The 12,915-nt window shown below is 50.3% G+C and overlaps 1 protein-coding gene across 3 annotated transcripts; it reads left to right on the top strand.

The window, feature by feature from the left end:
- The first annotated feature begins 6,811 nt into the window (after positions 1–6,811).
- pcgf5b (polycomb group ring finger 5b) lies at positions 6,812–10,519 on the top strand. Of its 3 annotated transcripts, none has more exons than XM_086044409.1 (9): positions 6,812–6,974; positions 8,091–8,466; positions 8,578–8,674; positions 8,955–9,010; positions 9,074–9,133; positions 9,220–9,356; positions 9,542–9,640; positions 9,785–9,874; positions 10,233–10,519. In XM_086044409.1, the coding sequence occupies exons 2-9, from the start codon at positions 8,352–8,354 to the stop codon at positions 10,278–10,280; spliced, it is 702 nt and encodes a 233-aa protein (XP_085900535.1). In that variant the 5' UTR covers positions 6,812–6,974; positions 8,091–8,351; the 3' UTR covers positions 10,281–10,519. The 3 variants fall into 3 exon arrangements, with proteins under 3 accessions (XP_085900535.1, XP_085900533.1, XP_085900536.1); XM_086044407.1 differs by lacking the exon at positions 6,812–6,974 and adding an exon at positions 6,983–7,132; XM_086044410.1 differs by lacking the exon at positions 6,812–6,974 and adding an exon at positions 7,245–7,269.
- The last annotated feature ends 2,396 nt before the right edge of the window (positions 10,520–12,915 follow it).

The raw sequence follows: 12,915 nt of genomic DNA, 5'->3' as shown, positions 1-12,915 counted from the left end.
TAGACGGACCAAAGTTCCTGGAAAGTTCCCCTTTTTTGATTTGTGTGAGTGAGTCATCTTTGGCCTCCAGACATGTGACCTGTGCAATGTGATGATGTCATCAGGAAGAAATAGTCCGGCAGCCGCCGACAGCCAATCAAACGCCGGCTGACAGGTCGGCGCGATGGCCCGTCAGGCGCTTTTTATGGCGTGCGAGCGAGCGAGCGAGCGAGTGAGCGGTGACTGGACTGCCTCGTGTAGACAAAAAGAACAATTTGAACTTGCGGCGTGTCACAAGTGTGAAACGGCACTCGAGCCAGTTTCATTCCAACTTCTTTGTGTCCTCATTGAAAATGTATTCAAAATTCATTTCCCTTTGCTGGGTTTTCCAAATTGAAACTCTGCCTATGAAAGCTGTTTCCTTTCCCTTGAAGATGGTCAGTGGCCTTCGTGCCTTGACTCTGATTTGAATCAACACACAAGTTTGACTTCCTGTCAAGCAGCAGAAGTTGTGTGTTTTTTTGCGAGTGCGCTCATCAGGCCAGTGACCGGATGGCAAGTGGGAGGCGGCGGCCGCGAGAGCAACACCACCATCGGCGGCAAAACCTCGCTTCCCTTCTGGACCGGGCGGGCCGGCCAGGGGCCGACGTCGACGCTCGCTTCCTGTCAAGCGCGAACGCCGGGCAGCTGTGCCCTTGAGACGCAAATAGAAGGCCAAAGTCTCCGCAGCTTTTGTGTACGCGGACGTGTGAAAAGTTCACGGAAAGCTAGCCGGCCGTGATCCCAGGAAGCCAGCAAAGCAGAGTTGAGTGGAATAGCCGTCGTAGGTGTCAGACGCGTCGCGGGTCATGTGACCCGTCCGTGTCAAATGCACCGTGAGCTGCATCGTGCCTCATGTTGCAGCTGACAGCTAACGATGACATTCCAAGCTGTCTTTTCTTGGTGAGACTTGCGCGCTCACCGGCCAGAGCTCACTTCCACAAAGACGTCAATGAGTCCAGCCAACGGCCAAATTTGTTTGCCGGGCGCTTCGCCGAAGCGCACTCCGAAATTCCGACAGCAAACATGACAAGAGAGAGGTCGACGCAAGCAGAGGCGAGGCAACAGGCGAGTCGACGGTAGCGCCCTGTCGCTAAGTCGGTGGGCTAGGCCGCCTGCACTGCCTTCAAGCGGCACGAAAGCGTTGGCCGTGCCAAACTTTACATGGACCAAATGCCCGGTCGGAATAAAAATGCTTCATGTACGCACCGTATTCTGATCCCGTCCAGCTCATTCCGATCAAGATTTTGTCATGTCATTCTTATGCCGATTGTCAATCCGATCGGCGCGCATGAAACCACTTTCTCCGACTTTTCGAAAACAAACCGTCTTTACTGCGCGTGTCTGTGACGTCATTGCAGGCCTTTCTGTTATTATAGTAGAAGCAGAGCCCGTGTTGTATTGTTCATTGTTTGATTCGATCAAGTTTGGAGGGAGAAAAACAGCAGAGCAAGCCAACGACGTGTGATCTGCTCCATTAGCAGCTCCATGAGGGAGTGTCAAGTCGACGGAGCAGCGCAAATGGGAAAACGTGCAAAATAACGCTCACGCTGAAGGTAGAAATGGACGGAACCGTGTTTTGTTGACATGGAAATCGCTACGACTTCCTCTTCCTCTACCCTGCCGTATATTCGGTCAATCCGCGCAGGTCGAAATATTCGTTTCCATTCGAAAGTGTGCTGCGTGAATGCGCAAGTCCTAATCGGATTGTGTGCGTGTCCATGAAAACAGTGCATCCCATCAGAATTTGAATCCGAAGTCTGATGGGATTCATTTGTTGGAACCAGCGCCGTTTGCCGAGCCCTCATCCGACCTGCATTTTGCCCAGCGCGCCCCACCGGACGAGGAACGACAATGAGCTGGCTGTTGCGGTTGTCACGGTGACAGGGCGAACGTGATCGAGAGGCCCTCCCGAAGCCGATGTGCGCAGGTGACATGTTGTGAATGTCGGCAACACGCTAACAAGCGTGCCACCGTAGTCGAGTCACGTGAGATGACTCCCACTTTATGATGACTCCAGTTTGATATGAGAGCCGCCGGCCTCCTTGGAAAGGCTTGGCGGCGGAATTCCGACTCTTGAAAATGACAGCCCCGAGGCTCCGCCCCATGCTAATATTAGCCGCGATAATCCCCCGGCCCGGGCCCCAGCGCCACCCGTGCACGGCGTTCTGTGACATCCCCGGCGCATCGCCGTCATCATCGCCATCATCGTCGTCACCACTTCAACGGGCGATGACCTCATTCCACTCCAGTCATCATCTTGGGATGCTGGGGATGATTTCTTGTGTCTGAAAGTTTGGACGTTTTGGACCTTTTGGCCGTTGTGAGCTCATCCACAATGGCCAACATGCGCTTGATGACGCAGTGCACTGCTTCGCCACTCTCGCCACTCTCGCCACTCTCGCCACTTGCATTTTCCCGTTCGGGTCAAAGACCGGAAAAGGAAAGGGGCTTAGGTTGGGGTTAAGCGGGTCCAACTTCACCATATATAGCCTTATATTCATAAGTTCCACGATTGCGGTTTTTGTCAGAATGTTTTGCTGCAAATAAATGGAAACGATTTCCATTTTGGCCTATTGATGATTGCAACCAAAATGAAAATGAAAACAGCATCATTGCTGTTTTCATTTTCATTTTGGTTGGAAATATATCAAGTGTTGAAGTCTGCCGCAAAGTGAGCGTGCCTTCTTGCATGGCGTCAGCACATATTTCGATGCCGCCCGTCCAACTCCAACTGAGTCGACCGTTGGTAGCGCCATCGTCGAGCGGGGCCTAACTTTGCGCTGCTTGTCCGCCGCGCTCCACTTTTTCCGTCAGACGGCTTTCGGTGGAAAATCTTTGGCCGAAAGCAGGGCACGTGCGAGTGCGTTTTGGGGGCGCACTTTTCAGAGTTTCAATGAGGTCATTGTCAATGTTGTCCGTCATCCAAGCGGCCAACCCACCTGCTCATCCTCCCCTTCCAAGTACCCCAAAATAAACACGGGCATCATCACTTCCTCTTGGAGCGAAACACGCGAGACTCCCGCTGAGTGTTTTTAGTCTTCGGCAGATTTATGCTGTCAACACACACACACACACACACACAACCGTGTGTGTGTCTTGTTTCAGGTCATCAGTTCCTTCCAATGTGGAGCAAAGGTTCAATTCCCGGCCGGGTCCCGCCGATGCACATGGACTACCTACTGTAGTCTACTGGATGTGCGTGTGTGTGTGTGTGTGTGTGTGTGTCAGATAGCCAAAAGAACCCCAGTTGTGATGTATCGCTACATGATAGAGGGTTGGATGTTGAACTGCTGGATTTCACCTTCACGATCGTGTCACAAGTGAAACTTTGTCTACGACGGAAGGGGCATTGCCCCATCTGTGCACCCTTCTCAAGGTTTCCCATTTTTCCCCAGATGGGGTTTTTGTGGTTTTCCCTCGCCCTCCCGGGGCTTAAGATCAGGGGATGTCGTTCATATGTTGTCAGCTATGGGCACGTCAAGCCCTTTGAGACTTTCTTGCGATGAATACTTTTGACTTGACTCGACAGGAAATAATTGAGAGCTGTGGACGTTTCTATCGGTCGAGTGGGGTGCACGCCGACTTTCTTCATCAAGTTGGGGTTGGCATGGAAGAGGGTCTGAAATTTGGCGCTGTGAACCGCTGTGGAGACTAACGCGTCCCTGTAGATGGCGACCTTGCATCACTTTGCATTTGAGACCAGCACAGCTTTTGAGTAACTGATAAGGATTAGGAAGTCAGTCTCCGTCCGTTATGAAGGAGCCAAACACCAATCGTTGGTGTGGAGTTTTTTTGGGGGAGTAATCTGCAAATAAATGAAAGACTTTCCTCAGTCTCATTTTTGTTATTTTATAGTTTGAGGCACCACAGAAGGTAAAAAAAAATAACAGCGACAGTCACTGCTTGACATGTTTCTTTTCACAAAAAAGATCATTTTCTCTGCTTTTTGCTCAGATAGCCATGTTTTGGGGGAAACCAACGCAGGTTCTACTGCTGATTACTGAAGAACGGAAAGAGGAAGACGTATTTTTTTTGTGGTGAAACATCAGTCGAAATGCTCTAAAAGAGAAATCTGTTGAGCGGGCCAGCGTCCCACCCAGACGGGCAAGGATGGATGGGCAAGGACGGACGGGCGGGGATGGACGAGGAGACCGTCGCAAGGGTCGCCAGGATTTACAAGTCGTCAGGACCGCTTTGAAGACCATTCGAGACGCGCACCTGCCGGACCGAAGGGACCGCTTGAGGCTCATGATGTCAGTGTCGCGGAGGACAACCGAGGCAGGGCGGCGCCAGGCAAGCGGGCCTCGGGATCGGGGGGAAAAAAAAAACTCATTCGGATTAAGAGGAGTTTCTTGTCCTTGCAAAGAGGTCAGAGGAGGAACTGAAATGCAAACAGTCGCTTTCACACCTTTGTCTTCAACCGCTATACTTCTCCATCGGAAGAATCTGGACTTGCTTTTGAAAAATCCAATCCGTCGAAAGTTTTGCAATTCACTCCTGACGATGAGTAACACGTTGGGATAAGCGGTACCGTTTTCGCTGGAAGTGGGGCAGCTGCCACGAGCCATCGGTGGACGGAGGACGACGCTCTTTGGTCTTTGACTTGTATAGCGCTTTTCCACGAGCTCACTCTGACCCGGAAGTGGTCTAGGACAGTAGCGCGGACGGGCGAGGCACCTCGACTCAGCGCAGGAGGCGGACATCAAGCTCCTTGGCTCGCTTTGTAGCTCGTTTATCAAAGGGTTTCTCAAACTTTTGGGGGTCCAGACATTTTTACAAGCACCCCTTCATTATCTTTACACCAAGCCCTCATCTTAAACCGAAATGGCGTACGAATGAAGAAGTTGCCTATTTTCAGGGGGGAAAATCTCAAATGTTCCCATAACAACTGTTCTATTTTTCAGACAAAAAAATGTTTGCGTTGTCATTTTCTTCCAGAAACAAAATCAGAATCCTTCCAGAATCTAAGATGCTTTTCGTCACGCTGAAAAGTCATCATCTTACAACACTAACGTTGTAGTTTCCCAACATAAAGCGGTACCATTACTGTATGCTATTGGATTTTCTAACTTCAGATGGTCACGTTCCGCCACCAGCGGGGCGGCGGGGGCCGACGGCTTTGCACTTTGCAGAGGTTCTTCACGGCAAACCAAGTGAAGGAGATGCTCCCGATTCCTTCCCGGGGGGGAGTCGTGACGGCGGCATAGCGCTGTCTCGGCGTGTGCTACTGAATATATACTGTAGGAGACAATATATGCGATAGACTGGTTATAAATAGATAGCAATCCAAATGTGGCAAGGTCAGTCACATCAAGGAAGGAAGGATAAAAAAAAAGGGAGGCGGAAGGGCGGAGGAAAACGAGACGGCTCCAACATTCCAATGACATTCCCGCATCATGACGACAAGCACGACAGCTGCCGACATCCACGGCAAATTTCAACACAAGTCACGGACATGGATAATGTGCGTTGTCTTTAGTAGCAAAGCATGCTCACCGGCTCGGCTAATCTATCTCTAGTTCTATTTAGTACATTGAAAATGACTACTGTCATATTTTTGGTTTACTACTACGTTGACTAGCGTTGCTTATGCGATGTTCATTTGTTGCTAATCGACTAGCATGTTTGTAGGCTGGCTAACACACAGATATAAAGAAGCAATACGCCAGGGCGTTAGCTGCGGCAGCCCGGATAACCGACATGGCTACGTGGTACGCAGTGCATTTTTGGAATGACGCGTAAATATATAAAACATGTAGATATGTTGCTTACGCAACCTATCAGCCTAATTACTCCAAACTTTAGAAATAAGTACCGGTAGTTGGTTCGGGATTGTAACCAAGAGCCAATGCGATCAATAGTCTTTTTGGTATGGAGTAGGCCCCAAATAGAACAAACACTCAGCAAAATTGTTATATTCAGACTAGAATAATGAAGAAATGACACAAACATGGATGCTACCTATTGAATTAACGGCGCGGCTGGTACATGCCCGCTGTTTCCACCATCGAGGAGCTACGAGACTTCCACAGAGGCACGAAATGCTATGACTGGACTATCAGCAGGCCCAACGTGGCTGAAGCAAGTGAGCAGCCTTCATCATTACTGACGACTTGTGCATTTTTTTCGTTGTCAACACTGTTAGCAGTGCGTCTTTTATGCTAGCATCCCTGTATGGAGAAATAAGAACCTCTCAAAGAACCAACTTCACTTTTTGCATCGACCATTCGGAGTATATTATCTCAGTATCGTGAATTGTGACTGACAGAGGTTAGGTTTGCGTTTTGCAGCGAACTTTGTCCCCGAGGGCTTGGCTTTCAGTTAAAAGGGCCGTGTCGTATCTCTGACAGCACCGCCAAGGAAGCAAGTGATAATATTTTAAAATATATTTGTTGTTGTATACATGTTGTTCAAATTTGTTTCATCATCAACGTCATCCGGGTTAAGCAGCCCAGTGTGTGCTGAAAACAAAAAGAAAAGAAAGTGTGAGCACGCGTGCGAGACAACTTCCGCATCCCAGTGGCAAGTTCTGGCAACTCGGCCCTACATTTGCTGGGCCGAGTGGAGACGAGTAGTGCCGCGAGTAGAGCCGAGCAGAGCCGAGCGCAGCCGAGTAGGGCCGATTGGAGACGAGTAGAGCCCCGAGAAGAGCCCCGAGAAGAGCCCCGAGTAGAGCCGAGCGGAGCCGAGTAGGGCCGAGTAGGGCCGAGTAGGGCCGAGTGGAGACGAGTAGAGCCCCGAGTAGAGCCGAGCGGAGCCGACGGGAGCCGAACGGAGCCGAACGGAGCCGACGGGAGCCGACGGGAGCCGAACGTAGCCGACGGGAGCCGAGCGTCTCCTCCAAGTTCCGTGTTGTGTGTCCCAGACAGAGCGTGACGACGGCGGGAGGGCCGCGAGCGAGCATCCGGTTTGAGGCAGGAAGCGGCGAGAAAGCGAGCTTGACGATCAGAGAGGTGATATTTTTTTCCCCCTGACTTTCTTCTCGTCGCTTCCGGACTTAACTTGACGCCCCCCACCGCCACACAGCCCCCCCCCCCCCAAACCCCTTCTTATCTTTCGGGTCGACGCGTCTTTCAAAACGTTCGTGACGTCAGACTCGCCAACTTTTCCGGTAAGCTGGTGTCGTCGTTGAACTGAGCCGCGATACGCGCGCGTGCTCGTGCCCTGCGCCTTTGTCGTCCGTCTGTCGATCTTATCGTGACGCACATCATCTACACGTGGACGCGCACGCGATTGCGTATAGGGACGGTGAGTGAAACGCACACGCGATAACGACGATGACGTTTGGACGTGCGCGTGTGAGGCTCGTGCGCTTGTAAGTGACGTCTTTGAATTTTTTACACAGCAGGTGGATCACTTCCGGTTTGAGACTTTAGGGGCGGAGCTACCGCGTGGCAAGTGTTTGCTTTTATAACCACAAGTGCTGCGTCGGCTTATTTTTGTGTGCTTGCTGCATTAGTTTGCAGTATCGCATAATACTCTAATTAGACAATTGAGTACCACAAAGTACTGCATCAGTAATGACTTCAAGTTATTTTTGTGGTATATAAGCAGATGTCATTTCACTAGTATTAAGGGTGACTCCTTCCTTAAAGCGCAAGTCAACGCAAACATATGTTTTTCAAGAATATGTTCTATGCAAGCCCACAAGTTGAAACACGGCATTCTGATTAATTTTGCGTTTGTGGAATATAAGTTAAGCAGCAAAATGCACTCATTTTTAGCCATCTCCGGGGGCGGCCATTTTGTCTTCTGTCGACTGAAAATGACATCACATCTGCTCACAACGACCAATCACGGCTCAGATTCAGAAAACAGGTCAGCCATGATTGGCCGTTGCGAGCAGATGTGATGCCATTTTCAGTCGACAGAAGACAAAACGGCCGCCCCCGGAGATGGCTAAAAACGAGTGCATTTTGCTGCCTAAACGCAAAATTAATCAGAATGCCATGTTTCAACTAGTGGGCCTGCTGGGAACATATTCTTGAACAAACCATGTTTGGTTTGACTCCCGCTTTAAAAATGTGAGTTGCATTTGTGCCTACTTCTTTTGTGTGTTTGCGCGTCAGGTGCGATAGCAGCAGCGTCGTGTGATGAAGAAGGAGCGGTCGCACCCTCATGGAGTGACCATGCGACTTGCCGACGTTCACGAGGGAAAACGAGACCAGTCGTCGGACGCTTTTGTCAGAGATCCTGCCGGCATTTTTCCGAGGGCGCGCGAGGGCCTTTGATGCGATCGTGAGTCGCTAACATGGAGCAGGACTTCACCCAGTCGCCCTTTGATCTTCACTAACGTCGACCCGAGGCCGCGCCCGAAAACGCTTTCCAACATGGCCGCCGGCGGAAGGACGCACCGAGTGCGAGACTTCAACCATTTCATCACCTGCTACCTTTGCGGAGGTTACCTCATCAAGCCCACCACCGTCACCGAGTGCCTGCACACCTGTGAGTTGATGCGCGTAGCTTATCTTATTCTAGTTTAGCGTAATGTAGCTTAGCTGAGTTTAGCGCATGTTGTGTGTGTGTGTGTGTGCGTGTTTGTGTGTGTGTCCTCAGTCTGTAAGAGTTGCATCGTGCAGCACTTTGAGGAGAGCAACGACTGTCCCAAATGCGGCATCCAGGTCCATGAGACGAACCCCCTGGAGATGCTCAGGTCAGACCGCCGCACTTCCTGCGCCTTCTCACCGGACTTCCTGTCTTCTCATCGGACTTTTTTGTTCTCCTCACCACACTTCCTTCTCGTCTGGTGATATTCCCTCGCCTTAACTTCCTGACATTTCATCTCACTTTTTGGTTTTCTCCTCATACTTCCTCCTATTTGTGCTCATGTCACCACTCTTTTCGCATCTTCCGTCCCGCGCTTTTGCTCTCGCTTGCCGTCTCGTCTCCTTTGACGTCCTGTCTTGTTAACTGACATCCGGTCATGGTTGCAGGTTGGACAACACTCTGGAGGAGATCATCTTCAAGTTGGTGCCGGGCCTCCGAGAGCGTAAGTGCTGCGCCCGATGGCGCCGTTGACGCTGACGCAGCTGACGTCGTTTGTGTTGTCCAGAGGAGGAGGAGCGAGAGCTGCAGTTCTGGAGGAAAAACCAGCGCGGCGACAACTTCCCAGGTGAGGGCGACGCCAACCACTCGTCACGTGCTGGAAGCAGGAAGTAGGAACGTAGAAAGAAGTGATGTTTGTCTCTGGGAGCGCAGGTGATGACGCGGTGGGGGCGGGGCTTCCCGACGCCATCGATGCCGGCGATGACGACTACCACAGGAGCGACCCTCAGATCGCCATCTGTCTGGACTGCCTGCGCAACACGGGCCACGCCGGCGAGACCAGCGTCACGGTAACGGTGGCCTGCGTACATGCGAGGCCCCCCGCCCGCTGCGTATCGCCGTCACACCTTTGCCCCGCTTTCGCTCTTCACACAGTACACGTGCACATTTGATTGAAATATTGGGCGTTTGTGCAGGGCGCAAGCGCGCACGTGCCTTGAGCATGACGCAATGGTGTTTTGTGTTTGGCCGTCAGGATCTGATGAAGAAATTCATTCGTTGTTCCAGTCGCGTGACGGTGGGAACCATCAAGAAGTTTCTCAGCCTCAAACTGAAACTGCCCAGCTCCTATGAGGTCATTAGCCTAAGCCTTAGCCTTAGCCTTAGCCTTAGCCTTAGCCTTAGCCTTAGCCTTAGCATTAGCATTAGCATTGGCCACGGCGCTCACCGTGCTAACATGTGTTTGTGGACTGGAAATGTGGCTGTGCGCGCGCGACAGCTGGACGTGTTGTGCAACGGCGAGATCATGGGCCGAGATCACACCTTGGAGTTCATCTACATGACCCGATGGAGGCTGCACGCCGACAACGTAAGAACAACGCCGCCGCAGGTTTTGCTCGTGGTGACGTCAGAAGTTTTAGATGTGATATTGTAGTTTATGACATCGTATATTTTGTTGACATTTCAACTTTTATGATTAAGTTTGATGATGACTTTTTGATGATTTTATGATGTCATGTTTTGTTATCATTAATTTCATCTTATGATGTAGCTTTTATGATGTTATGTCGTTTTCTTGTGACTAAGATTCTACGATGTCATATTTTGTAATGTCATCTATTGTGTTTGTGTGGCATGAAATCAGAACATTTTCATGCGGTCATCGTGTCAGATGTTCTATGTAGTAATCCTTTCTGATGTCATGTCTTTTGGGTCTTGCCTGGCAGACGCATCCCATGGTCCTGGAGTACCGACCACGCATCGACTTTGGATGACGTGCGCACGCACGCACGCACGCACGCACGCACGCACGCGCACACACACACACGCACACACACACACATTCACAGGGTGTATGAAGATATTTTTGTAGAGTGTAAACATGTTGAAGAGTTTTTATGCTACATAGAAATAATATTGATATGAATAATATATGAAGATGTGCGTACGTACATGTATGTGCCTCAAACTTCACTTATTAAATGTTTTTACTGTGGCTTGGTTGCCCCCATGACGGCACCGCCTCAATCATGATGTCAGCAGTCAGTGGCCCGCCACTTGCCGCACTCTTTGAGGTCACAGAAAAAGGTCACAGATTGTGTGTTTCCTTAGTGGAAATAATATCATATGGTGGGTTTTTTACACATACCTTTGTGGAGGTACTGTGAAAATGGGGGGATCACAGCATTTCCTGATTAGAGATGTATGTAGTTGAAATAAATAGAGGCACTTCCTGGGAGGAGGTTTAATTAGGATTAAAAAAACCAAAAACAAACACTTCCTGTTCTCCTGAAAATAGAGGCCAGAAAAGTTGCTAATTCGACGCACGCACGCACGGCCACTTTGGTTTGGGTTCTTGCAGTAGTTCAAAGGTCACAGGAAAGAGGTCAGAGCAGAGGTTCTTTCAAGGGCTCATAAATGACTGGACTGGACTAACAATGCCGTTGGGAGGAGCCAGCGGCGGCGGCCATCTTACGTTGCCTGTCGCTAAGCCCGCCTAACTTGAATACATTTTATTTTATACATAGGTAACGTTTTCATGTGATTTGCTGTCTCTATGGCAAAAGAAAACCGCCGTGTACGGCGTACGGTTGTACCAACAAGTCTGGGAGAAGCGCTACATATTCAGACATACATTGCATTGCTATGAATATGATTTTTAATTTTATCTTGTAAAGTATGTCTCTGAGTGCTGCTCAAAGATTGGTCTGCTACATCAACACGGAAACGAAAGCAAAGCCCGGCGGGACACAATGCGCTGCCAAATGTAAACCTCGCCGCTACTGCTCACAATTCAGCATAGTCAGATAATATACCCTAAATAGTCAATTCCGAAAGTGAAGTTTGTGCTTAAGAGGTTCTCGTGACTCTCTACAGGGACCCTAGCTTAAAACACGCACCGCCGACAGTGTTTTCAGCCAGAAAAAAAAAGTCACACAAGTTGTCAGTAGCAGTGGCAACGTGAGATGGCTGCCCTGCCCTCCGGCATCCGCCGCCAGGGGCCAATTGATCGTCGTTGGTGGCTTCTTGGAGTCGCGTGACCTCAAGCGGACCATTCAAGCGTCACACTGCTCGTGTGCGTGCGTGGCATTTCCATTGGGTGCCTTCGAGGAATTTGCCCCGGCGAGGACACGCTTGACGAGAATGTAAAGCTGCAAGCGGGCCGCTCGGCGCCGCTGACATGTGAACGCGCCGTATGACTTTCTGCAGGTCAAAAGGTCGTTTACATTTGCAGACGCTGAGGGGCGCGTGATGCACTTTACATCCTGGGAGATGACGCCGGTCATTTGAGACGTGCGCGTCACGTTGACGAGCTGAACTTGGTGACATCATGTTGGCAGGTGGTTGGCAGGCGGGAAAACCATGCAACACGCACGCACGCAAGCGGGCCGTCTGTCAATGTCAGGAGAAACAAGTCGTGGATTCTTCTTTCATTTTCCGCACAGGTGCAATTGAGCAACGTAATGATTGATCGATCTCGCCATCTGACCGGTAACTATTCCGAGTACAGTAATTGCAATTAGCAGTCAAGTAAAAGTCAAAGAGTGGAACCCCAAATCATAACTGCAACGAGGGACTGTAAGTGAAAGTCAAAAGGCCACCACCTTAAGAGGCAAAGTAGCCAGTAGGCTCATTGTTAGGACTAATAGAACTTAGGAACTCCAAATCATCATCACTGTAAGAGCAAGTGACTATTAAGTCCAAGTCAAGAAGGTCCCTTAGGTGTACCTTGTCACTGTAACTTCAACAATGATCTGTAAGCTTAAGAAGATATGTAACTGTCCCAAGTAACGTAACAACCCAAAGCATGACCATAACAATTGACAGTTAATAAGTAACCTTCACGATTCATGTGAGCTTGTGACTAGTAGCTCTAAATACTTTAGTAACGTGTAACCTGACCACAAACTAACGACTTTGGGTCATTAGTGGTAATTGTGCCACATGAAAGTCCAAAGTAATCTAGTCATGATAACAGGTCATGTAATGTGGAGCAGACGGTGAACAACATATCAATCCAAATAAGCCCCGCCCGCAGTACGTCACTTCACTTCCCAAGATGAAGGCGGGCTGGGCGCGTTGACGACGGGCCGCTGACACCCGCCGTGCTAACGCGAACCGAGTGGCTCTCTTTCCCAGCCGCCGCTCATCAGTCACCGGCGCGACCGCTCATTGAGCGCTGATGCGCTAACGTGGCTAAGCCCATTTGAGGACATTTGTTTGTCCCTTCGGACGGCGGCCTCGCGGTTAGCGCGTCTGCCTCGGAGTTTGGAGGCGGGGCTTCTGCCGTCCAGTCTGGCCTCTGGCCTTGTTTCCTGTGTGGCGTTGGCGTGTTCCCGCCTTCCTGAAACATGTTCGCTTCGAGACCGACAAATTGTTCATTGGGGGTGACAATATGATTGACTGGCG

The sequence above is a fragment of the Filicampus tigris genome, chromosome 11 (genome assembly GCF_054856515.1).
Source record: "Filicampus tigris isolate MCC_2025a chromosome 11, RoL_Ftig_1.0, whole genome shotgun sequence".
NCBI lineage: Eukaryota > Metazoa > Chordata > Actinopteri > Syngnathiformes > Syngnathidae > Filicampus > Filicampus tigris.
This window is presented reverse-complemented; position numbering and strand designations above follow the sequence as displayed.